Genomic DNA, 27,718 nt, shown 5'->3' with positions numbered 1-27,718 from the left:
GATTAAAGTTTCTCAAGGAGTTAATCGGTAGATGAATTCATCTGCGCGACGTTAGATTCTCTGATTTCGAGGAATTAGCGGTAGAAAATAAAGAAATTTTAGGAAACTGAACTTTGAAGGGGAAATCGAACGAAATAACGTGACGAAGTTTAAAGTACAACAAGAGCCAAGAGCACTGGTTTCTTTATTCGCGCACAATCGTAAACTTACGCTACAACATGTCGCTTAGAACCTACGTATAATGAGCCTAAATGATCGATACACCGTATATACAGAATCGTACAAAATAGTTGATCCTCAGAGAAGAAAATCTCGTCGGTGTGTAATCCTTTCCACACCTGTCTCTTCTTCCTTTCTCGCGAATTATTTACATGAACTATTGCGTCTTCAACAGACGGTAATATAAATAACGACAACAAGAGTTTTTCGGTGTTCTCTGTACACGTTTCGAGAACGGCGGGAACCGAGCGAGATATGGTCATTCGAGATCGACAATAATTTTCCGCGCGCGATTCCCGACGTGCGCGAAGATGAGGAAAGCCGATGGAATTGCGAGAGCTATCGCACAGACACGCCGTTGATAGTAATTCCGTTCCTGGGAACTGGTTCGGCCTCGTAATGTCCGGATCTGCCGTACATTCTCCTTGGGTGGCCGCCGTATCTGTTGCTAACATATCAATTTATATGGAATGATATCGCGATCCTATTTACTTTAATATAATTAAAAGAAGACAATATTCATTAGATATTTTTTTGTACGATCTCTTTTCTATAGTTTAGATTTTCGTGCTTTTTTAAATAATTAAGGGGATGCTGGAGTCGCGGGCGAACTCGTTCAGCGTCGATAAAGGAGTGCTCACCGATTCTTAAGCCTTGTGTACACGATACTAGAAATCGGTCCGAGTTTCGGTTTAAACCAATCAACTTGCAGCTCTTACAGAAAAGCAGCAGTTTCATTCAGAAAAGGCTTTACACATACATACAGAGCGCCTGCTCTAGGGCTACCCGTTATACTGATCCGTATGTTTTTGGCTGAATTCGGGGAGACGCGTAACATGTGCATATGAAATTTTCTAACATACTTTTCTCTTATACTAAAGCTCGCAGCTCATTTCTGCAAGCACAGGATTCTTCTTTATTGTATTTCCGTGACGGCTGCAAGGTTTTTGTATACGTACACAGTCTAAAATTTTTATCTGCAGCAAATGTTGTCATGAGTCGACCGCAGAATCGAAAATAAAACTGTAATTTTCTAATTTTTTTTCGTTTTTCATACGCAATTGGTGCCTGCCGTCTTCGTTATCGTCCATACTTTAATTTTGGACAAAAAATTTTTAATTCGGTGAAATCAATCAAAAGATTTGTGTGTCTGAAAATATCGTGGTAAAACAGACCTGTCTCCAGCATCCCCTTAATTTTTCTCGATTCGCTGTTTGCAGTGCGTTTAAAAAATTTTAGATAATGAAAATGAGTTGATTTCAGAGAGTCCTTATCCAACACTAATAATTGCAGCTTACTCGATCGAATCGATGTCGGTCTATTGAAAATTTTTCGTTGCAACTTACCCGTACGCGCTGTACGGATTGTCGTAGAGACCATCCTCGGGGACATTCTCGTACATGGTATTATGCGTGCCGTCGTTCAACGTCGCGTAAGACATGACGGCGGCATTTTGATCCTCTTTCCGTTCCGCGGCTTGGACGTTCTCGGTGTTCTTCACCGGCGTAGCTTTCCGTCTGCGGATGTAATTTAATTCGTAAATGAACTTTGAGATCGAAAATACACGCGCCTATTATCTCGACAGACGATACTCACAGCCTAAGATAGACCAATCCGAGGATAATTAATATAAAGATAATGACGCCAGCTGCGATGCCAACGCTCGTGCCGACACCTTGAGGCTCTGCCACCTCGTTCTCAGCCACTGCGAAACAAATGACAAATATATTATTCGAATCTTTTCCGACGCACTCTCTTTCCTTTAGTCGTTAAAATAAAACGGTTCGCGACATTGACGAAAAAATTTTTCAATACTTGAGAGAACTTTGAAAGTTGGCCGAATAAAGCTTGAAGGTTTCTTATATCTCAAAAGCGACATTATTTAGAGGCATATTTGAAAGACACATAATATCGGTGTACATATTTACATTCGCATTTTGGCTCCTCGCCGCTCCAGTATCCGGTGTCCAAACACTTCCTTAGGAATATGCCAGTCCTTTCGTACTGCGGCAAGCAGTGATACTCCGCGGCTCCTCCGTAAGTCGTCGATCCGTTCACTACTATCACTCTACCGTTCTCTATCGGGCCCGGATGCTTACAGTCGACCGCTAGAAAAATATCGCGAATGGATTTTGTGTCCTTCTAAGTTTATCGCAATACTTTGATCATATATTTGTTAATTAATTATTATAAAGTGAAAGATTTGTCACTTAGTGGTATAAAGAATTTCAAATATCTTCGAAACTATTATTTACAAAACGTTCGTTACTTCGTATAACGAAGAAAACGGTTGAGTAAAAAAATATCGATTATAAAATTTATGATAAGCAAATGTATCGTGATGCTGCATTTTCGTTGAATAAAAAATTGATGGAGAGAAGTTTCGTACAGAAACAAGCCGGCGTTGTTCCGCTCCAGGATCCATTTTGCAAACAGATTCTAGTCTCGTTTCCCTCCATGTAAAACCCACGTGGGCAACTGTAGTGCGCCACACCACCCACACTGTGGGTCGATACTTGCGTCGATAGCACGCCCGTTTTCTCCGGATCTCTGCACCGTATTTCTGTAAACGGTCGCTATAATTAATATTCGTACAATTCGACGACCGATCGCCATCTCTTACAATTAGTTCCGTTAAGCGTATGCGAACTATATGTTTTAAAGTGAAATAATTAACACACGATGCCAAAGTTAACTTATTGGAATCAAACTGAATGCAATAAGCTTTCATTATTTATCTTTTACATCTTCTTTGAAAAGTTATCTCCGATCGATTACCTCGACAGACAGGGGTATCGCTGCTCCAGGTGCCGTTTTCGAGACACAGTCTTCTAGCAAATCCATCTAACTCGAAATTGCCGTCGCACTCATAAAGCGCAGCCGCTCCATAATACGTTGCATTCGACGTCAACGTGTAACGTCCGTGTTGAATGTGCTCAGGTTTACCACAATCGACATCTGTCAGACGAACGCTATATTAAAGTCGTGGACCGATTCCTCGATCGTAACGAATATTTTATAATATCTCGCGGTATTGTCATTTTAACCAAACGATTGTTTGACAAGAAAGACTTTCTAAATCGTCGACAATTGCCGTTTATTCTGGTATAATTTATCAACCGACTTGATAAAACGCACTTCTCGATGTTTAGAATATCTAAAAATACGTACAGACACATTGCGGCACTTCGCCGCTCCACTTTCCGTTCTCCTCGCAGGTGGACAAAGGCTCACCGACCACCTTGTATCCTCTCTCGCATCTGTACTTCGCCAGGGCCCCAATCTTGTACGAGGTCGCGCCCGTGTTCGAGTTCTCCGCGGTTCCCGTGCGAATCAACGTTCTCCCGTACATCCGATCGTTTCCGGTAACCGAGAGAATCCCGTGTTCGGCCAGTACGGGCTCCGGGCAACGGATTTCTGAGACGAGAAACATAAATTTTATACGAACGCGCGTAAAAATAAATTTTTACGGACTTATTGAACCATCTCTCGATTGCGCAATTCGGGATTCTACTCTATTTGGCCCCAGTGTAATTACCCTCGCATTTCGGAGTAGCATCGCTCCATTGGCCATTATCGAGGCAATATCTTCTCGAGACTCCATTCAATCTATAATTCCTCGTGCAGCTGTATGTGAGTTCGCTGCCAAGATGAGTCGTATCGTTCGCGTAGTCCACAGCGCCGTTCAAAACAGGAAGTACCTTGCCACAGTCGACATCTGCGCGATAATTATTTTAGTCAGCAATTTTAGGAGCAATTATTGAATTCACAAATTGAGTGAAGGAAATATATATTATATTCTCATAATTCCATTCGAGATAAATGTTGCTTATTTTGCGAGGTGTAAAAATCATATTAGTCTTTATTATAGTATTTCAAATATCTTTCTTGTTTCAGTTTAAAAAAATGCTAATTTGGGTTTGTTAAAATCACAAATACGTCTGAAAGAATGTCAAACGCTAAATAATTTTTTATTTCTAATTGTAGAAATGAAATGAAAGGAACAGCTGATCGTTTTGAAGCTGGTCGAAATAATTTTTCTATTTGTTTACATGCTAGCAAGCTGGAAGAGATCTCGTTTAGGGCGAAGACCATCAACGTTAACACAAACATTAGAGACAATCTTGATTTAAGCCTTTCATAGTCCAAACAGGATTATGTCATGCGAGTGATTTCGATGGGAAAGAGCAGATATGAAGGAGGTGACTCACATTCGCAAACCGGCACTTCTCCCGTCCATTCGCCGTCTTTGCCGCACGAATGTTTCGCCTCGCCGTGAAGCAAATAACCGACGTCGCAGTGATACTCGATAACGCTGTGAACGTTCAGATCGTATCCTACTACGTATCCTCCAGTGGGCACTTCCGGTTCCTCGCATGTAATCACTGTAGAAAGAAACGCGAAGCGTATTCAGAAACAAGTATTTATCTTTATGAGAAATTCTAAAGAATATAAATAGCGACAATGGATTTTGTATATCTTGCTAGAATTATCTTCGTAAAATTACTCCTTGTCATGCAAAAGAAATTTATTTCTCTCTATAAACTAATTGTTAAATAAAATTATAGACAAACGATGAGACAAGTAGATATCAAATTTTATTTTTCACGTGGAAAAAAAGTTATTTCTCTATAAAATTAATTCATAGCACAAAATTTTCACGGTACATTTTGAATTATTCTCTTCACAACGGAGGAGTTCATTTGTCTTCTCGACAAATTCTTACGTAAGTTTGTACGTATGTTTAGTAATAATTCTTACACTCGCATGACGGTGTGTCGTGGCTCCACTTGCCCTCTTTAGTGCACTCTTGCTTCCCTTCGCCCACCAGCCAATAATCCTGTTTACACGTGTAAACGGCCAAGCTGCCTACCGTGGTCGTGCTGTTAATTAGAGCGACGGTCCCAAACTCGATCTGGGCCGGGGCGCCGCAGTCAACGAATCGACATTGCGGCGCCTTGCCAGACCATTCGCCACCGACGTTGCACACGAGGACCTTAATTATTAATCGAAAGATTGCGATTATAAATCTGTACAAAATATTGCAGCCCTCTTATTAGATATATTTATGTTAAACTTTATGTATTTTGATATATATGTGATGAGAAAAAGAAATCTCTCGAACAGAAATTAATTTATATACGAACGAAAATTAGATTATGAGGACTCACGTTATCTCCGAACAAAATAAATCCATTTTGACAGGAGTAAGTGGCAGTGGAACCCGCTCTTTTTCCGTTAGTCGTCACGACGCTACCGTTCACTTCCGGCGGCTCGGGACACCAGTCAACTGTAATTAGCCGTGTAATGCCATTAGAAACGTGATTCTTCGCTTAACCCAAGCACGCTAACGTGAAATTATTTTCTAATTATAGCTTAGTAATTTGCGTGATTTTATATACATAAATTTCAGACGATCGTCTATCACGCAAACAAATGGAAAATATTTGACACTGTAAACAGTAGATTTCTTTCTTTCTTTTTTCTCTCATTTATAATGAAAAATTACACAAATGTCACATATTTATGAATATAACTTATCAATAATTAAAAATATTTGCGCATGCATATGCTGAATACATTTAAATTTTAAGCATTTAAATTGTTAAATGTGCCTAATTTGCGTTTCTTTTGAAATACTGTATACCAAAAACAGTCGAGAGTAATCGAATGTGTGCGTATGTAAATTACATCCTCTACTTACACAGACACTGGGGTTCGTGACCGCTCCAGATACCGCCGTCGCCGCATCTCCGTCTCGTGTCACCCTTCAGCGTGTAATTTTCTTTACACGTATAATCCGCGAGAGCGCCGTGCGTGGTCCTGTTGTCCAGTAGCGTGATAACGCCGTTCTCCAAATTCGGCAGCGCGCCACAATCGACGACTGCGAATTAAATTATTCGAAAGATGACGAAGGTCGCGCGTGACGTACATATACGCGGTTCATATCCGTATTTAGCATTAAACACGAACGTCCGATTCCCATGCGGGTAACGCGATGCAAAAGATAAGCTAAATTTTTTTGGTCGAAGAATATCTTTACACCGCGTAAAAATAAAATTTATCGTCGACATAAAGTGTAATGTCCGTGACCGCATTATAGTTTTATGATAATTTCATCCAATCTCAGTGTACGTAGTATACCGAATATTAATCTCGATTTGTACAAGAATCCAAGGTTAAGCTATTATATTCAATGCTAATTGCGGCCGTTTGATTCTCAGTCCGCGACGACGGTGATCGTTCAAAGTAAAGAGTTCAAAGTTAAAAGCCAGAGTAGAACGAGCGCACTTGTAGCGTGACAAAAGCAACGCGCCCGGATAAGAAGCCAAACGCGGGCGTTGACTTCTACATGACGCCATTGAAGTTACACTCACACTTGCACGTGGGCACGTCACCGCTCCAAAAACCGCTCGGTCCGCACATTCTGCTCTTCGATCCAACCAGCATATATCCAGCCGGGCAAACGTAGTCTATCGTGGAGCCTATCGTTCTCTTAGATCCCGCGATTATGGTATTCTCCGATTTCTCGGGACTGCCGCAGGTCGGTGGCCCTGCAAACGCAAATTTTTTTTTAGAGAGACGAGGTATTTTTATGAGACTCGCGTTTTTTCTCTTTTTTTTTCTTTAAATTCACGGTCAAAAGCGATGAAATTTTCTACACGAGAATGTCCCAACCGGATTTTTCTCCGGTCCGCAAACAAAATTCTTCGACACTTACTGCTCTGGCAGATCCAGTGAAGGTAATCGAGGTTACAGCCGACGTCATTCCAGAGCCAGCCGCGACCTCCGTCGAGCACGACGCAGTTTTGCTCGCCGTTGTAGTTGTTCGGCTGGTCCTTGCCCCAGGATGGCCTCTGCACGATCTCGCCTGTAACAGAGTTGGCCTGCTTCATCTCGATATTCTAATTAATCTAATTTAACCGGTATATATCCGGTATACTTAAATCTTTTGTTATTATTTTCATGTTACGAGAAATTTATAATAACGGAGCGTATATATATAATTATATATGCATATAATTACATGCATAATTAATTTAAAAATCAGCATAAAGAAATGATACACATTTTCGTATAGTTAAACTTTACATCTTATATACCATTGATCGATTAATATTAATCTCATTGCTTCGTTAAATTTGCAAGTAGCATTGCTGATTATATCGTGCTACATTGCACTAATAAATGGCTCTATAGATCGTAATTAATTATTAATCGAAATGTACTGCACGTCGGAAGATGTAACTTCCTGTCGATTTCGACACGGTTATAACTTTCGCGTTCTATTTATCACGAAACGATGTTCCGGCTGCACTTTCGTAACAATTCTACTTGCGATACAATATGTTTGATTGACGATTACATGATACCCGATTGGCTCATAAATCCGAAACGAGACCGTCGAGCGCGAATACGAATTTACGAAATCTCCCTCCCGAAATAACGATGTCGTGTAATCGTTCGGTAATTGCCGGGGATAATTGGCGGACAATGAATCGACAATCGAGTTATCGAATCTTACCCCGGGTTACCTAACTCCGCCCTCCGGCCCGATTCCCACGGACGATCGTCGACGATGGGAATACGTCGCCCGAAATTTCGTCAACTTACCGTCCACCCATCGCCACGTTCGAGCGGTGATCTGCGGTTCCTTCTGGGCCCCGATCCAGACCAACTGGGTCTTCAGCTTATCCTTCCGCCTTTCTAGGTTGTTCAGGATAAATATAGACGATATGCCCTGTAGTATAAATATCTTTGACTAAATATGTCGTCTATAAGAACATGATCTTTTTTATTTCTAATATAAGTAGATGGCACTAGACATTTTTCTTTTAATACGTAGGATATTTGATATTTTAGAGGCTGCCTGTATTTTTGTTTATTTGCAAATTATTTAATTGCTGATATAATTTCGGAGTTGTGAGATTTTCTAATATGATATGGGATTAATATAAGAATTAAGGAAACTATAAATATATAAAAATTGTAAAAACCTTGAAACCGTGAACGAGATCGCCACCGCGTCCCTTGCAGTAGGTTCTCGCTTCTTGGAAGGAGCCGCCCTTCTTCACCATAAATTCGTAACACGTGGAATTGAAGGCAGTCAAATCGGCCTCGGCGGGCGTGCCGGCGTGTGCGCACCTGTCTACTGAGAATTCTGCGAACATTGATTAAAATAGGAAACATTTCTCGTAACACGTGATTGCTCCGGAAATGTGCGGTTCTACGGCGGCTTTCCGACTTTCGTAATTTTTATTCTCTATTAATACGTTTAATGGAAAAAAAAACCATTCGCGAGTGCGTACTACTTATTAGGAGAAAGCTTTTTAAATTCGAGCTTTTTGTAGAGCTCTAAGCTTACCGTCAGTAGCGAAGACTTCCACCTCGCAGAGGCTCAAACTACCCTCGACACCGACAAGTTGCAAAAAGACGTATTGTCCCACGAGTGCTCTGGCACAGATGAAGGTCTTCGTGATACCCTCCTCTGTGAGTTCGAATTATCAACACGTCTTAATTAATTTGTTCTCATTTTTCGGGGAACATTTAGAACTTCATCGTTTAACAAAATTCGGATATATCAATATTCGGATATGGTGTAACTTAAAGTAAATAGCAGTCTTGTCTGTACGTTTCTCAAATAATTTTACAAATACTCGTATATATTTTTGCAATACCGGATTGCACATAAAGTTTTTCTATATTACATGCGAGGAAGTAGTGCAATAACAAAGATCGTTAGTTCTGAACGTTTTGCTAACGGTTTGTAGTTCGTTCGAAGCACTCACCAATAGTGCCAGGAAACCAGGCACACAAAGGATTACGCTGTAATTCAGCGCTGCTGTTGCCCACTCTTATCTCAATATCCTGAAGAGGCTGATGACCTGCCGAGCAATCGATAAGTCATTTCTCCGGCCAGTTGCACTTATAGCCAAGTCTTGAAACAAACTTACAGTTGTACGATGGAAACTTAATTAATCTTCAATTTCGAATCAGGAAAATTGATTTGTTTTATTTTGGAAAAAGAGATTTCGTTTAAACGGAACAAGTAAGATGTATTTAAATTAAATTAAAGTATAGAGTTTAATCGTCAATATAATTCAAAAGAAAATTTAAAGAATATAATATGACCGCGGCGTCGCAGGTCGTGAACTCAAGATCGTGAGTTTACCGCAACAGCCTCTCGTTGTCACCCGGACAACCTTGACGGAATATGGCTTGAGGAGGTCGACCCTCCACCAGGGACTGGGCTCGCTCTGGGTTTCCGTGCATCTTTTCCCATCGTGCTCCGTGCTGAAGTCACCGTCATTACCATGGTTTGCGTTTCCGCCTCTCACGGTCGTCGATTGGTTCGCCGGCTTGCGGAAACCCACGTTCGTACCTGTTGCGCAATATTTGTCCCATTGCAATTTTGTCATTGCGGTCATCTCAAATTAGAATTCGCGGTTAATTCACAGTTTCTATTACACGTGTTACTTTTGCGATTGTGTAATTGAGTTGCACGAAACAATGTTTGTTTAGCGCTTATTAATCGCGGTTTAGTCACGGTTGTTAAACGCTGAAGGTGGCAAAATATAAGCGTGCTCGTTAACGTCCCAGGACGCGTTTGACAATAACGCGCGGTATAATTATCGCCAGTAATTGCCCGTCGTCTGATGTCAATTATCATCAGCTTATCGCCACCGCTGTTCCGTATTACGCGGTGATGTGCGTGTTTTTTTTGTCGATGCATATAGTTTCTCTCCAAGAAAAATTTTCGTGACGATCCGCAACAACGCGCTGCCGTTATTTCGCGGAAATGGCGCGGATCGTTCCGCTACTTTTGAACAATGACAATTGTATTTTCTTGCGGTCGCGCTTTTTACATAGGGAAAGTATAATGGAAGTCGGCACGAAGTCGTTTTTTTACCGCAGTCGCGCAATAACTTGGCAATTTATAAAAATCGATCGTCGCCAATCTGATATTATTCGTTGGATAACGTGACAAGACTTGTAATCTAAATTTTACATTGCACGACTGCTTTCTTAGAAAATATCCCGGAATTATCATCTCTTCGTCGAGAAATTTGTTGAGCAATTAGTTTGCAGTTTGTTTAACGATAATGCAACGCAAAATGATACATTTTAATTTTTACGATTAAACAGTTTTTGTGAATACCCTTATTACAATTTTTTTTTAATTATTTATAAAAAATCGAATTTTCCTTTTCAGCTTTTAATTACATGCGTTATGTACAGAAAACTTTAAAAACTATAGGTCGTTTTTTATTGGAAAAAAATCGAGGACAGTTTTTGGACACCCTGTATAAAGTAAGGGAAAGTGGCTTGATTGGCATTTTAAGGCAGGCAGTTTGGTGTCCTCTCTGACGAAAATGCGATTCTCGTTCGACGACCCCTCTCGCGTCCATGTCCACCAGTCATATCACGAAAATCAACTCCGTTTCATTCAACGGAGAAAGTTGATTGCCGTCATCGAGATCGAATGTGACCGGGCGAATTATGAAGATATATACAATTAACGTAATTAAAATAAATACTACAAACGATGAGTAATTATCTAGTCTCATTAAAATGTGCAGCAATATTGAAATACACGTTATCGTTGCGGAATATCGTCGTACAAAATATCCGTATTCGGTTTTAAAAAAGGATTCCAAGAGAATGAATACTCACCGCAGAACGGTAGATCACCCTGCCATTTTCCTCGCGGGCTGCACACTAAACTGCCTGTTCTGAAAAAAGTCATTGGGCTGGAGTGAATATCGAGCGTATATTATTCGCAAACAGGGACCGCGCCACGGATATCGCTCTCTCTTCCGACGTTGCGCAATTGATAACAGGTGCAATCCGCCCCGTTATGCGTGTTATGCCGTGGAAAACTCTTGCCGAACCGTTGGAGCGAAAAACGTTACTTATGGCTTTCTGCGTATAATCGCGGCGGCGTATATAATAATGGATCGCAAGAAAGAAGGTGGCAAGGACGTTGCAAGGCGGCGATACTTACACTCCGTCTGTGGGCTCCGAAGAGAAAAGAAAGAATAACTCAATAAAAAAGGCTTTTCTATCGATTAAAACAATTACGTAATGATTTCTGTACGATTTCTAATGAGTCTTTGTGCGCTTTTTTTGCGCGCTCTGCGCCTGAGAAAAATTTTGACAGCGCTACGATTATACGGTCATGCGTGTAATTATATACCCGTTCGACGTGATCATTCGCGAACCATGCATTAACGTCACGCGCCATCGCGTGCAAATCCGATTAAAACCGTACACGTTCTATTAGTTGAGCCTAACGTCTGACGTCTAACCCCGATAAGTAAATCCGAATCGAGTTGAATGCGTAAAAAAAATTTCTTTTCGGAGCGGAGAAAGGAACGTAGTCACCGGAATCATTCTTATCGTAAACCATTGTCTCGAGTTTCGAACCGAGGAATGCAACGGGATTCTCTGCGTCCCGCATTCTTATTTCTTTCTCGATTTTTCTTAAGCACCGTTTCGAACCGAATGCGTTTGAAAACGGAGAAAGTCAGCGGTACATATCGTGTTATCGATAATTATCATTCTCGGCGAGCAGCGCGTAGGTATTTCGCTTGCCTGGAACACGCCGTTGCGTTGCATGTATCGAGAAAAACACCTGATCGCGCGCATAGCACGACCGCCAATTTCCGATCGCGCGTGCCCTCATGGACGTTGGCTGCAGGAAATTAATTTTCCCCCGCGTTTGTTTCGCAACAAAAAGCCGGTTTCTTCGTTTGCCATAACTGTGTTTTGTGTATCAGTCCTGCATGAGGGGTACAGGTGTTGACACCAGTGTTTTCTTTCTTTTTCGTCACGCTAGTCAACGATTTTTTCATCTTTTTCGCGGTAGAGAGAAACGCGAATCGCTGTAATTCTATATTTCTTTCCTTAACTTTACGCGATCTTAAAGAACATTATATAAAAAAGTGATAACTGTGCGCGAAAAGGATGAAACACAAATCCTGATTGCGCGAAAAACGTAGCAATTACGATGAAATCTTGCCATTTGATTCCCCTTGGGTCATCGATCATTCCAATTAATCTATCAGTGATGTCGACATCCAATTAATTTTTATTGCGATAAATTTGTTGATCTTTTAGTATTTGCTACGACGAACTTTTTTTTAGCGATATGAATGCATTACAAATCGGTACAATTTAGTTGAAATTAACAAAAAAGATTTCAACGGCGTTGCCTGGAAATCAGTAGCGAATCTCGAAGTCTGATGTCGATCGCGGTACTATGTCGAAGAAATACTTGATCCGATGCGACCTCGAAGAAATGAAGCGCTAATTAACATGTACAGTTCGTAACGGTATACCCCTGCAGAATACATGACACATCGCTTGAAGTCTAGTGCATATTCCAAATAGATTTCTAGCTTTTCTCCAAAGAGATTCAGAGTTTCAGGGCTCAAGAACTGGAGTTTTATCAATTACAGCAAAATTTTAAAAGTGAATTACACATACAGATATAATTCTTTATTTGTTAATTCTTTTTCATTGTCTATTATTTCTCTCTCTTTCTCTTTGTACATACACATCTTGCCAGCTCTCTTTTTAATTTATTCTCAGCAGAATAAAGAGAATGGCACGCCTATCGATCGTGATTCTTTCCGGGAAAGCAATATTATCCACAGACGTCGCGCGATGGGCGTAACTCCGTGAAATCATTATCATAAATAACTCGCGACGAGCAACCAGTAAAACTGATATCACAGTAAGTAGTAGAAGCAATCGACATTGTTCATAGCCGTTGTTCATAGCTATTGTTCCAACTGCATACAATGTATTTTTCTATTTAAATTAAAATCTATATGTTTCTATAGAATTTTTATAAAATTAAAAACTATAGACACTTTAATATTTAACAGCTTATATTATAAAATACAATTCAGCGTAAAATTAACGAAATTATTATCTTGATAAGTAAATTTAAAACTTTTATTTCTTCAAAGATCTTGATAAAATTTTTTTAAGAAACTCAATGATTTCTTTCTTCTAGTTTTAGGTATGATTATTATAATATATCGTGAAAATACACTTACCCAAAGAGTTCGTAGCCTGCATCGCAGGTATATTTCGCCGCGGTGCCGGGCGTCAAGGATTCATCAGACAACGACACCTTGGCGTTCATCGGCACAGCCGGATGACCGCACTTTAGTTCTGCAATCAGCAAAATTACAAACGCGCTTAGCTATTTGAAGGAGAACCGCGCGAGCATCTCGGCCAACGGCATCTCGCCGATAAAAATGCCGAACAGCAGGCGCGTAATCGTCCATTATGTTCGTAATTTGCGCGAAATCATTTACGGGAATTCCCAGCCTTGCAGAAACGCATCCGACTCTCATTGCGGACAGCACAATCGCGTTAAAAACCTTTCAATGTCGTAAAATTGCACTTTAGTAAATGAGCGTTCAGCAAATATTGGGTATTCTTTCTATGTGATTTTGTTGCATTTCTAATTAATTTGAATATTGAAGAGACACATTCGAGTATTTTTGCTACATCCACAGAGGTAACTGGAAATCGATTGTTTTATTCGGTTTTCGATAACTGTATCGATGCAGCGCGGATGAATCGGCGCCACGATGACGCTTGCAGATTTGTAACGCTACCGCCGTGACTTCTATCAATAGCGATCTACTTTTTCGCGTTCGCCCGTTCGTGACGTTCGATGGGCCAAATTTTCAGGGCATGACGTCGGATCGAGTCGATCCAACGTGATTAAAATTATTGGCTGGTCATGCACGAAGAGGCAGACGCGGGAGTCACACTCACGATGGCAATTTAAATAATCGCAAGAACCCGTTACATCTCTAGGGGAAGTCTCTAAAGAAATGCACATGGCATATCGCCGCAGGCACGCAGATGCCGTCATTTAAATCGCTGACTCGGGGAAAAAGGTATCAAGTCCACATTTTACCACTATGGTAACTCTGTAATCAGTTCGATAAATAATGGAATGACTGTAAAGCGCGCGCGAGGGGGGAAGTTGCTTTTTTCAATTTTTTCAAAACTTCTCGGAATAATTTTGTTCCTTTCTTCTAATTATCCATTTATTGACGAAGAAATGAAGTGACTTGTCGTTCGGGGGCGTGACTTCGCGAGTGGATCGGACGGACGTCGTGGAAACCTTGAACGAAATCCCACGCAAATTCCATTATCTCCTATCCGATAGTTCTGCGATTTCCACGACTCGCGAGATAAATTCGCACGTCAGTTAAGCGCGAGGTTAATTATCTGTTATTATATCGCGACGATTATCTTTGTACATTCTGCTTTGCTATATTTATTTCCTTTTTTAATCCAAAACGCAGTCCCATATATATGATCCAAAGAGAAAGCGCGCGACACTTTCAGGACACCGTGTACATACATTGCGGTTAACTAGGCGAGATATAATGCATTCCTGATTGAGAGGAGAGACCCGCCGATGCGCTCGCATATAAGGCGAACTTTTTCTCCGTGGGGAAAGTCTATTGGGTCGCGATGGAAACGCGCCAAAGACTCGCGCGATTTATGTTCCGAATCGCGTGGAACAGCCGCGTCTCGCGCGGCGTGAAATTCGCCGCCCCTATTTCCATGAGAAAATCCTCCTTGATGGCGCTTTTTCGCGCATTTCTCTCGGCGCCCTTAAAAACGCGAAAGCGCTTTCTCGATCCCGTATACATCGCGTTGATTCCACTCGTTGTCGTTTGCGTTCTCACGTATTCGATTTTCTTCAACCCTTTGCGGCATAATGATCGCGAAACCGCGTCTTCAAAACGTATTTTTAGATTTCACGCCTGTGTCGTTCCGCTTTTCGGAATTACCTGTTATAATGCACCGCGCGTTTTACTTTGTCCGCTGGCGTACCTATTGTTTTCGCGCGATGTCGAAATCTTACGTCACTAAATATTTTAGGTAGTTAAAAACAGGAGGCTTTGTAAACTGTGAGAAGAACCGTGTGAAAGACTTTTTAGATAGAACAATAATTTACATAAAAAGTGTATATTGAACCCACAAAATATTAATTAGCTCTATAAGCTCGGAATTACAATGATCTTAACAGTATTTTTTATTTTAATTAATTTAATTTACCGATAAAAGGAGTTATAAAGTAACAGTCACAGAACAAAGAACCATGCTTTAACTAATATTTAGATTCGTTAAATATAAATTATCTATTAATTGGTCTCTCTAAAATATGTTTCTGGATTATATCTCGGTTAGAATACGTCATTCTTGTCTATCATTTAGACATCATAAGCAATTCTCGAAGAGACGATACGATCTCATCGTCGATTACACGAGCGAGGTCGCGCGACTCGCAGAATAATTTCCTATTGTACTTTCAAGGCCGATCGCGGCGGATTACCTTGAATTTTTTTCGATGGTTCGACATCGTTAATCTGCCATGATAATGATATCCTGATTAATTGATTATAATAAATTCTTCCACTATGAAATGGTAAGGTATTAAACAACGGGCCGCCATCACAGTTCATTCCGAATAATGATCTTAAAGGTAATTAATTAATGATTACTACAGTTATAATAAATAATTAAAAAATAATTATACCTTTAAAAATAAAGCCATATAACTGTTCTTTTTTTTTAATGCACCTAGGAAGTAAAAAGATACTAATTTAAAAACAATTTAAATTATTTATATAAAATTATAGCAATATATATATATTTTTAGTTTGATGTATACTTTGTTCTATAACTTTGCTTTATAAAGCTATATAATATTAAACTTTCCGCTTCTCAGGTACAAATACATCTTAAAGTAATAAAATCGCGAGAGAATTCTTGTACACATTCACGCAGACCGCACGAACAGTAATCTGACGTTAAAAGAAAAGAAAGAGAGAATCTTTCTCCGCGGCAGTGCTGGCGGAGTCTCCCGGAGGCGTTTCGTTAATTTTAACTCGGCGCGAGGCTGACATCTTCGGGGAGTGAAAGCCTCCGGTTATTATATTCCGATCCGAGACGCGCTTTCGAGAGAGAATCGCATTTCTCACGAAGCGGAACATAATTCTGCGTTCCTGTGCGTGCGTGCGAACGGCTTAATTAGCGGCTAAATTCCGTGTCGGCGACAAATACAAATTTTGCAGCAACCGCCACGTGTGCAAAAATTCTCAAGTCCGTAAATAGCAAGTAAACAAACGTCAAATACCGTGTCCGCGAATATCGACGTTTTTTTTTCTTGTATTTAAGGACATTCAAGCGACTTCTCGGTAAACGCCCAGCATCAGTTACAAGTTACATTATATTACAGTTATTTTATCATTTCTCACTCAACAATGCAAATGCGTGTTGTATATTTTATTGAATTTACATTATTGAGTGAGAAATTATAACATAAGTATTAGGTATAGATGTAATATAACTGATGCTCAGTATTTACCGAGTGTGAAGTTGCTTCTAACGAAATACGCAATTGGACAGTATAAAAGGACATAAAAGAAGATTTTTAGTCGATTTTTGCCAGTTCGTTAAATGTATTCGAATTTCTATTCGCCGATTGAATCGCCATTCGCCAATTGTCCCACGAAGTTTTTTCTCTCTCTGATTCCCAGATGATGAATTATTTTCACTTAGGTGCATGACTCGGCGTTTGTTTCACTTTGGACAATCCCGACAATAGGATCTCTTCTTCTTCTCCGCACGGTTCTTTTTTTCTCGGATTTTAATTACTTTCCCCATTTTATCGCGATCGACCGCGTTCAAGTACACGCATACGAAGATGCACTTTTTCCACATATATACGATTAGCACCCGTGTAAATTTCAGCTAATTATATACTATATTTCAATTCGAGTGAAGCAATCATCTCTCGTATCTCTCTCATTTCGCAAAATTTCCACATGGATTAGCAGACTAGTCTGTCAATTAATGCATTGAAACGTGTTGCTTAAGATTCATCTTTTCTCACGCTATAATTCCTAATGCGAATTAATGCAATCAACTCGCATTGACATTGAACATGAAGTAACTTTCATTAGGTACCGGTTTTGAAAGTGACATTTTAGTTTAGTGAATTTTTAAGAAACAATAAGAAAATAAGAAAATTGCATTTTTAAAGAATCATATCTAATACCGTTATATTTTATGTTGTTAATAAATAGATATTTTTAGTCGAGAAATATTTTTTTGTTAAAAGAAACAGAAATGCCATAGTTGATAATGTCGCGATATTTTAATGGTCAATAATAAAATAGTTTAATTTAACTAAATTACGCAGCAAATAATATGATTTAAAAAAATTGAAAATTTACACGAAGTAATAATGCAAAAACTTTTACAAAGATACTTTACGAAGATTTGTAGAACATTGATTGTAAAATACGTAATTATGCAATGCGGTAACAGCTTAAAGGTTCAGCGCTAAATCGAGTACAGTTGGAGTATCGGTAGCGGTAATTAGGAACGAGTTCCTCGAAGAATACTCGACGATCGATGGTGGAAGAAGTAAGAAAAGTTGCGTGAAAAACCGGTCGACGGCTTCTGCGTAATAACGATGCGCTGGCAATGTGAGTGAGTCTTCGGCACGGCTTCCTCGGGTCTGGGTCACTCGGTTACAAAACCTCGAAGCCGAAATAACGGTACTTGTACCCACGGAGTTGCTTCGGAGTTGATCGGGATTAACCGCTGTCGGAGCGTGTGTGTGTCACGGTACGGTTCCACGCTTATTATCATTAACGACCGATATGTCGGCTCTGTCACTCCAACGGTATATTGAAAATAAGAACATGCCGTCAAAATTCCAAATCTAGGCATAATTTAAGCATAATCGTAGATTCCGGTAGGTGAAGCAGGAAGACGATGGCTATATTATTTCATGATCAAATTGGATTAAAAGTGATCGAAAAGACAGATTTAAATTATATATAATAAAATTTTTCTTATTAATTTTTCTAAGCGATAATTTCTTGCTTAAATTCGTAAATTGTTAAATTTCGAAAATTGATAACTATCCATTAAGTTTTTACTTTAAAAAATTGTCTTTGGCCGGTATTCATAATCAGCTCTTATATTTAAGACCGTCTTAAGTACAATCTTAAGATATTATAAACCAATCACAGAGCCGTATTATCATCTTAAGACATTAATTAAGACGGTCTTGAAATAAGAATCGACTATGAATACCGGTTTTTGAATTTATTAAATATTGCATGTTATAAAAGTTGTACTCATATAATGTATCAAATTACATACCAAATAAAAGCATTAATGGCATTGACATCAATAATCTATTATGATTTAAATTCGCATTTACCTTCTTCAATTCAAAGTAAACGTCATTACACATTCTAACGTTCCATTCTACGATCCGTTTGGCATACGTTATACCCTAGTCATTAACGATTCGAGACATATGTCGTCGTCTATCGCTCTTATTCTTAACATTGACACCGTGTTACCCGAAACTCCGTTACGTGTCCCTCATTTATACATGTTACCTTTACACGTGAATACACGGAAGGGAATTTAAATTCCGAATCGTGATCCGTAATTTCGAGATATTTTGAGGCAAGTCACGAGCCTTGCTATTTCCTGTCGTTTAACCATTACAAAAGCATCTTCACACGTGGCCAAAAAATATTCGCAAGTGATTTACAATCGAAATCGAAATCTCTAGGATTGAAACGACAGATTTGTGTTCTGCAATGAGTTTTATTAATAAATTAATAATGCAATTCTACCGATGAACTGAATTACTTGCCGAATTATTTATGATTATTACGAACTCGTTTGTGATATTATAAATTTTTGTAGACATAATGAACAATTAAATTTTTTTTATGAAGTATTGCTATCAGCTAAATTCGCATAATGTACCAGGCCCAGTCAGGGATATAAAAGATCGCGCGATCGATTTGTGAGACGAGCTTTTGAAATACCTGCACCGTGCGTGCGGGCACGTTGTTGCTCGGCCGCGTTAAGCAAGAACGTGTGTATAACGATCGACCTGCGCACCGCGGATCTGTAACGTTGCACACACGTGGTATCAGTAGAGCTGATTGTCGAGGAAGTTAGAAAGTATAGGCGTGCCCGTGATCTATCGCAAGTGGGATGAGAGGTCGATCCACCGGGTGTATACGTATATGCCGATACAATAGCGGAAGGAGGCTTTACACCGCACATTACGATCTCTCCCGCGTCAAGTAGATTACCTAACGAACACCCAATATTTTACCACGATCGACTCGCGAGCCGCAGTCGCGAGGTCTGTGGAACCTTTTCTTTCCCCGGCACATAAATTCCGGTACCTGAAGGCAATTCAGCCTTCTCCAACAAATGAGCAATTTGCCGCTTAGCGTTCAGTGAGTAACGGGGTAACGAACCTATCTTTGCACGCTGCATTTTGTTACACTTTCTGCGTCTAAAACGAGACAATGTATTGTATTTACGCGAAAATAGATGCAGTGCAAAATGTAGAAAGTGATCGCGCCGATAGAAAAAAAAAAGGAGATAAATTCTGCGTTGTCAAATCAAATTTATTAAATACATACATCTTGATCGAAAATATTGTACAAAAATAGCAAAAATGATTTAATTATTTCCGCTCCTCTATTAAGTATTCCGGTCAAAAAATGTTTGAAAGCAAATTCGCTTTTAGTATAGAATTAAATTCTTGGATGTTCCGAAAATCTTATTTCTTTTTTTTCCGTTCTTACTAATGATGATTTCATTTTTACATATAATTACCTCAGTTTTTTCTTTCCGATTAACTCACTTCTCTCCAACAGCTGTGCATTTTTCCATCACTTTCCCTTCGGTCTCGTTGAACTTGCGACATGCGTTGCCAGTCGCACGCCTTGCGACAATGAGATGAGAGCTTTCGGGACTGAGAACAATGGCGATCCGATCGCATCGAATTTAACGGAAGTCGCCTGCGGAAGACAAGGCTCGCCGTGCCGATCAAATCAGACACGCGACACTTTTCCCCGCTCTAACCAACGATTTTTGATTGGCGTAATCAGCCAGGCTATTACGTGGCGGCTGGTTTGCGTAAAAGCGACGCTATCGAGAGCGAACTTTACTGCCGCGCCGAGCGAAACCGGTTGACAATTTTATATCCGCCGATGTACTTTCGGCAAAAGACTTGACATCCACGCTCGTACACATTACCGGTAATTATGACTTCTTACTGTATTTCACGATTATTATAGTCGTAATTATTCATTGCTTTGTGTACATGGTCGTCACGTATACATAAAAGAAATTAAATAAATTTTGACTTTAATATTTTTAATTAATGATGTAGTGAAATTATAAATATTTGGAATAATCCGCGAAGATGAATATGGTCCTCGTTGAACGATGCATTAATGCAGTAGAAAATTGCATTTATATCGGAAAATAATACATAAAAGATAGAAAACCGCGGTAAATGATGCCTTTCTCGGCGCGTTTTCGTTTGAGAAAAATTCCAACTTGATTGAGGTGTCTATAAACGAGACGTAACACAATCGAAGTAGAGCACACTTTGTAAACCGACAGTTTTAACGGAACATTGTCGGTTCCTTTTGTCGGTTGCGTCGGTTCCCAACTTTTTTCTCCACCTTCGCCTTCTTTCGAAGGCGTTATCGCCGGAAGATTCGAAGAGAGCCTGCTTTATATCGAGAGGTTTCCTAATCCATTGTACGAGGCGAAACGCGCGTGGTGTATCGAGCCGTCGTTGCGTCATCTTTCTACGCCTAACCTGCCGTGAAATGTTATGAAACACACCGTGGCGCAGTGGCTCGATCCGTCAAAACTGCACGTCGCGAGCGCAGCCGCTTTCGAGGCCGTCGAGGCCGATTCGGCGAGGGTGCATCGCCTCCGTCCTCGCTGCTTCGGTGACCTCCAAGGACGCGACGTCGCGACGAGAGCGGCGTGAAAATGGGCACGTGCGAGCTTCTCTCCAATTAGTAGCAAGTTTGCGGAAATGAAAGATATGGGACGTACGACAGTGTGTTCTGAGAAATTTTGATCTTACAATGCACGATTAGCGATCATACAACATCGAACTTATCACAAATTGTAAATCATTTCCACGTCGACATATTATTTTGTTTGATTATCGAGCTAGTCGTAGTGTGAAAGGATCTTAAATGGAGAAAGGAAGCGAATGAAACTATAGACTTCTTTCGTGCTTCTTGTGATATTTATTCTTTTCTTCTTGCGTATGCATTAATTTTTGTGACTAATCGTATAAATTAGAAATTTTATTAACGCAATCGCGCTGTCCGTGATTTCATTCAATAGTGTGGAGGGAAATAAATTTCTCTTTCTGAAGCATCAATTGTTGAAAATCGAGAGAAAATCTCAGATATGGGATATTGCAGCTTTTCTACAAAATTTAAAATCTTTGATGACGACGATTCTTCTACTTTTTATTCTTGAGTACACGTCATAAAGTTTGCATTGAGATAAAACGTTATAATTTTAGTTGATGAATCAATTCACGCGTGTTATTTTTTAGTTGAATCTTTATTTCTCCTTGAAAGGCGGAAATATATCAAGAAATTTGCATCCATTTGCATTTCGTCACGGCGTCTGCATCTGCACAGCATCTGAAGGACCCCACCCAAGCGTACGTTCGATTATGTTCATTGCGCGCTTCGCATTCCCTCGTTCGGTGTAGCTCCAATGGCTAAATGTTACAATCGTCCCAGCGTATCTCGTCTGTCCGCTTCCTCTTTCCCGGAATGGAGAGGGAAAAGGGTTCTCCCTCTCTGTCGATGACGACGTTTTTACTTCCCATCGCGAGCGTGAACGTTACGTTATATATAGGGCGATCGCGCTGACCCGCCACCCGCGCACGCCAGTGCGATCCGATCGGATCGGCAGCGATCGGCAGCGTGCGAACTTGGCTATCTCGTCCGACACTTCGCGCGAACAGGCACCATTCGGTGTAAAGGTGATAAATGAGAAAGAGATGCGAGAAGGGCGGCTCGCGGATTACAAAATCAGCCAGCAGGTCTGCTGTAAGTCGAAGGTGCAAACGAAGTTAGCGTTACAAGTTATACTTATTTGAATTGTAAACTCGGATTTTTCCTCTGCTCGTTCCTCGCGGACACGCAGATACTCTCTCACTAAATGTGAAAAAGTATTATGATATATTACGTATATCATTATAGAAAATTATGGATTGCGCCTTAGGCCCGACATTAGAATTTGCAATTACGGATAGTGAATTATCGGGTCTTCCAAGCATTCAGTCATTTTTTTCCTTTCCATTAATTCGAAATGCATCGTTTCTTAATTGAGATTTATAATACCGCCTCCAGCGACTTGTACTTAATAACATAGTTACAATTAAAGTAGAGAGTCTAACCGCAGGTTTTATTCTGCAGACAATCGGCATAAATTTAAGAACAATCGGTGGATAAAATAATTTTATTGTTATGAATTATAATTGTCTCCTCGTAACGGTTAGGAGAAAACCGCGAAGAGAAGAATCGTCGTCGGAATTCTGAAATAGCGCGAGCACTTTCACAAAGTAGCGTTTTTCTCGGTCGTGTGCGAAATGCGTGCGCGTGATGCATACTCATATTACGATCGTCGCCGCGAGGACCAGTTTTCTCTGCGAAACCTTATATCACAAGCATATTGTTGCTAAATAGACAAGCAATTTCACGTCTGTCGAGACAAGTTTCAAGCAACAGAGAAGTGAGAATTTATTTAAAACTGCGTAAACGCAATTTTTTAATACGATTCTAGTTGTACAGTTATTAGTTTATTCCTTCAAATTTTTCCTATCGCGTCTTGTTGTCATAAATCAGATTTTTATTGTGTTTTTATCGCCGGAGTTATGTGTCTTCTTTTTATTCTGCAATATTGAAAGCTCAGCTGAGCAGGTACACGCCTATAAATGGAATTCACGCCTACTGTCGATCGTTACCAGTCGATTATTTCTTTCTGGGCGCAGGAGTGTTCCCGATCCAGGAATCTGTACGGTCAGCGCCAATCTCCTCCCACGCTTCGATTCTGCTCGATATAACAGAAAGTTAATCATTGAACTCTCGAGTGGATCTATTAGATCTCTCAATAACGTGAAGAATACTTTGAAATACATAATATCTCTCTTGATTAATTAATCTTTCATTTGAGATAAGTATATATTTATCTCTTCGAGTAACATTTATTATAAGAATTAACAATAATTTAGCTGCTAGTTTATTATAATTGTTTATTATAATTGAAATATTTTTATATCTCATTTTTGTTGGAAATTTATTAAGTAGCAAACGTACGAAGAAAGGGCACGGACGCACAACAAGGTGTTCGTGTTAAATTATTTTTAATAAACAAGTGACACATTTTCCAACCATAGTAAACTGCGCGCCGACAAATTGTCAAACTTGCAACACAGTTCTGGTTGGCGTAGTAAAATCCACTCCCTCACCTCTAATAAAATCGTTTGGATTTAATTTTGACGCTAAGCATCTAAAATCTAAATAACTGTAAAGAAATTATGTGCGAAAAATATTATCTCAGCCAGGGTTCGAACCTGGAACCTCCCTCATTCACTTGTTTATTAAAAATAACACGAACCTTGTTACGGCTCTGTGTTCTTTGTCCTTTCTTTGTATGTTTGAATTTTAGTCATAGGAGTCTTTTAAGATTTTTATCAGGTAGATTTTTGCTAAAGAAGGAAAACAATTTAGTTTGCGATAGAGAATACCTATCCCATGCACTGTACGCCAAACACGGTTATTACAAAGAAGCACTCTATATTTACTTTCAAATACTTTAAAACATTCCTTAGAAGCGAATAATCTTTTATGCAAGGAGGTTGCATTTTCCCGGTGGAATTATCGATGTTACGTATATGCATCGAGGAAGAAATATGCGGGAGCAGGCTTGTGAAGGACGAAATCAATCTAATGACAGTAGCAGATCGCGGCGGGCGATCGGTATACGATCGTACCTAGTTCCAGACGTTAGATAACTCGGCGTTTCAAGGATAACGGTTCGTGGAAAATATGTAAAAGCGGCTCGCCCCGACATAAAATGTATCATCTACATATCCCGTTTCTCGCGCTGCCGCTCTAGTGTTTTGATCCCGTTTATTTCTTATGGAGAAAATAGAAGGTTCGAAGTGCGAAGTAGGTCGGACGTCGCCGGCCAGATCGTGTGTCGGTTGAGACAGGTGGGTCGCTCCCCTACTTCCGGTGTGCCCTGCCACGTACAGTCCGAACTTTTAACCCTCTGACTCACTCTCGAAGTGCATTAATGCATGTAGCTCGTGCCATTTAATTTTAATGAATGAAATTTTGACTTCAATGATCTCATTTTAAAGCAAATATGATTAAATTTAATGGAACTTTAGTCTAATTTTTTTATTTTGCATTAAAATGATCAAAGACACATATAGCTTTAAGTTTATCGGCAAATTTCAGAATTTTTTCAGTTTGCCTTGTATTCGTTATGTATATTTCTCGTCAAATTTTTTATAATCACGTAACTTAATCAAGGTCTACGAGATTGCGTGAACTCATTTATCATCGCACGTATAAGTACATGTTTCTCACATGCGAGAATTAACGGGCCGACAGCCCGTTTGCGTCATAGCGAAATGTATAATTATATTGAACGGAATGTGTGGTGCGTAGAACGTTTTTTATTCATGGCATTTGAGGGGCTGCGAATGGAAAAATATTGTATCGCGCGAATTAACGCGACTGTTAAACGGCAACGAAACGCACGTCACACGAAGTAGAATGGGATAGTGTATCCCAAGACTTTTACTCGTTGGCATTTAGAGACGAGGTATATTCTCGCTCCCGACAGAGTGTATTTATGAGTGGTGGATATCCCGCGGTGTCAGAAAGGAAGAGAAAAAAAAACACGTGACAAGAAGCATTTTCGACTTTAGCCATTTCGCGAACTGGGAGAATGCGAGAGCAGACGCGATACGAGCCAATGGCGGGACTTTATCTACGGGATATACCGGGTGACCTCGAGACACCAGAAAACCAGCGAGGACGAGAACCGAGAGTGGGCGGTACCTGTTTTTGCTCGCTTACTCTCCTTTTCTTGCTCGCCAGGGGGACAAGGCGGATAATACGCGCGAGTCTGTCGAAGGGATCCTTTACCTTCCTTCATCTAGGATTCTGAGGCTGCAATGCGCGCTCGGTAATTTTAATGGGGGTCGTTCTCACGAAGCGAGTAAACTAAGTGTGGGTATTCCATGCTAATAGTAACTCGAATCTTGTGCTCGTTAAAGAATTATTATTATTGATAATTACTCTCGGAGGATAACGCGGATCGTGCGCCGGACGTTCGTTTACAACTATTCTTAATTCCGTACACGCCTGAGACTTCTTCCGCGATAGGTATTTCGCGAATAAAGTATCTAAATAAATGTTTAGAGAAATTTATTCCGACTATGAAAGGGTCTTGCCTCCTATTGGGAGTGCTGCACTCGGGGAATGCACTCTCTCGAGTAGGACGCTACTCGGAGAGACGCGGAGAGGATGCACGCGTACCGCTTGCGTCTGTTTTGCATTTCGCGAGAGATCAATCGCGAGCGATAGAAGGCTTTCAGCGGGGAAAATCCTCTTTGTGAGACGCGCATCCTTCTTTTTTTTGCGGGGGGATTTGCCTCGCTTGAAACGTCTCGATATATATCTGAATTGTGCAATCGCCTTTTCACTTGTTCGCAGAAAGGAGAAGATAAAATATATAATTCGAAAGTGGCGTAATACAGCAGTAAAGTTTCAAGTAATTAATCGAAAATAATAAAAAATTGAAGAATTTTTATCTATGCTTTTAGCCTTTATTTAGATAACAATTTATTTTCTTATTAATTCGAAGTTTAGAAATCTAAATTGAAGCTTAATTAATTATCTCATGTTTTAAGTTGCGGAGGATAGTAATCTTGGCATCACGTTTTCACAATCGAAGTAGATTTCTTCACTCTTAAATATCGCACATGACTTCCAGATGAGAAATGAATCGATATAGTCTATATTTATCGTTACGTAAGAGCCCCACGCGAATCCATTAAATCCCTTCTCCAAAAATATATGTTGCGATATCAACTTTGTAATGCAATTAGATTAAATAGATTAAAGACATTAGAAGCTGCGTGGCTCTGACTTCTATACATAGAAGACATTATTATGTCTTTAATCCGACCTCTGCCTCTACTTCGATTTACGCCACTTTCAAAAAATCGGCGAATCTACCATGTGTCGTAACAATACGTGCCTTGTGCGTACGCGAGACTTCCCACGAGGGGTAGGATGATCCCGTACACCAAGATCATTCTCCACGAGTCGGCGGGACGACGCGGCGCGATCACATCGACAATCCAGCGAACCAGGAACCACCTCGGCGCGCGAACATCCGCGGGGGCCCGCACAGGGAGCCTCTAGAAAACACTCGCGCACTACGAACTTTCACGAGAGCTGCGTTTCTTCCCTCCGTCTCCGATGAAACCAATGTCAAAACGCCGAGTAGAACAATCCGATGAGCAACACCGTATTCCACCAAAGCCTAAACGCTCCTTAGATCCGGCTGATCCTTTCGTATACCTTCAACGCTGATCTTCTAAAACCTTTCGCACCATTGACATTCCCATTGAGCGATCCCGCTAGTTCTTCGGCACTTCCTTGACGATTTACGCACTCGTCAATTCCCGATCACAACCGAATACTATTCCAATCTAGAATTATTTGGATGGTTAGATGTTCTGGCTAACCGCGGCATTGTCTAGCAATCGCTGTATCTTCGGGATTCTCCATGACGCGTCCTGGTCTCTGCTTGCACGTCTTCGTCGACCCGCGTTCGCAAGATTATATCCTCGGACTTGATGACATTCGATTAACGCGAACCTACGTGAATCGAATGAAAGATCCGCGATTACGACGGAACTAACTTGACGGCATTTTACCCGCGATTTTGCTCGCCGTACAACGAGTCGGGATAACCGACGACGATCCGTTCCCTTCACCGGTCGACCGTCGAGTGCCCCGGGCCTCAGGCCCCCTTTGCTCTCTCGACGGCGATGAAAGTCTCTCGCGCCGAGCAGAGCCGACCAGCCGAGTCGAAGGAACAACTACGTTCAGCTGCTACGTTCTGCTGCTACGTTTTCATATGTAGCATCAGCGTTAGCTAGTTCATTAGGCCTTTATGTTTATGTACATCTTTAGTCGCTTTAGTTACGTTACTCGTTAAATGCCACGAGAAGAGCACTGAATATTTTTTGACAAGGAGAAATTAATTTTCAATTTTTAATTGGATCGATGGTTTTGTAAAAGAAGCACGAGTTAATTTTTATATCAAGGGAAGACTGAAATAATAATATTATTTTTGTAACAATCACATACAGAAATAATTAATTTTGGTAATTTTAATAAGATGATTCATAAAAAATCTGATAGATTAGACAATTGACGTACATTCTAAGAATAATTGAGGAATAAAGTTCCGATAATGCGAATGTTTACTTTAATTTTATAAAAAATGGTTTTCTAAAATTCGAAAGATACAA

General features: G+C 40.2%; 1 protein-coding gene and 1 long non-coding RNA gene across 4 annotated transcripts in view; one reads left to right on the top strand and one right to left on the bottom strand.

The window, feature by feature from the left end:
- LOC143893228 (uncharacterized) overlaps positions 1-27,718 on the top strand; it is an 83,306-nt gene that overhangs the window by 7,738 nt on the left and 47,850 nt on the right. The window lies entirely within an intron of this gene.
- On the bottom strand, positions 192-27,211 carry Fw (CUB and Sushi multiple domains furrowed). 2 transcript variants are annotated; one of them, XM_077398590.1, is made up of 22 exons: positions 26,434-27,211; positions 13,287-13,404; positions 10,894-10,952; positions 9,392-9,601; positions 9,009-9,104; positions 8,585-8,707; positions 8,217-8,380; positions 7,834-7,960; positions 6,941-7,090; positions 6,597-6,773; positions 5,924-6,103; positions 5,391-5,509; positions 4,981-5,215; positions 4,431-4,604; positions 3,758-3,937; positions 3,391-3,636; positions 2,998-3,177; positions 2,609-2,782; positions 2,148-2,327; positions 1,816-1,924; positions 1,566-1,736; positions 192-661 (listed from the first exon to the last, which is right to left on the bottom strand). In XM_077398590.1, the coding sequence occupies exons 1-22, from the start codon at positions 26,489-26,491 to the stop codon at positions 559-561; spliced, it is 3,333 nt and encodes a 1,110-aa protein (XP_077254716.1). In that variant the 5' UTR covers positions 26,492-27,211; the 3' UTR covers positions 192-558. The 2 variants fall into 2 exon arrangements, with proteins under 2 accessions (XP_077254716.1, XP_077254715.1); XM_077398589.1 differs by having other exon boundaries at positions 192-667; positions 26,434-27,210.

This window comes from Temnothorax americanus, unplaced genomic scaffold (genome assembly GCF_048541705.1).
Source record: "Temnothorax americanus isolate GAGA-0224 unplaced genomic scaffold, ASM4854170v1 Scaffold12, whole genome shotgun sequence".
Lineage (NCBI taxonomy): Eukaryota > Metazoa > Arthropoda > Insecta > Hymenoptera > Formicidae > Temnothorax > Temnothorax americanus.
Note: the sequence above shows the minus strand (reverse complement) of the source record. Positions and strands in the feature narration are given on the sequence as shown.

Excerpts from the sequence above, each read along its gene's own strand:
- Fw (XM_077398589.1), bottom strand. The coding sequence starts at position 26,491 with ATGATCTTGGTGTACGGGATCATCCTACCCCTCGTGGGAAGTCTCGCG. Across the intron at positions 8,708-9,008 it reads CTGGTTTCCTGGCACTATTG|AGGAGGGTATCACGAAGACC; the intron begins GTGAGTGCTTCG and ends TCGAACTCACAG. Across the intron at positions 1,737-1,815 it reads GGATTGGTCTATCTTAGGCT|ACGGAAAGCTACGCCGGTGA; the intron begins GTGAGTATCGTC and ends TTACATCCGCAG.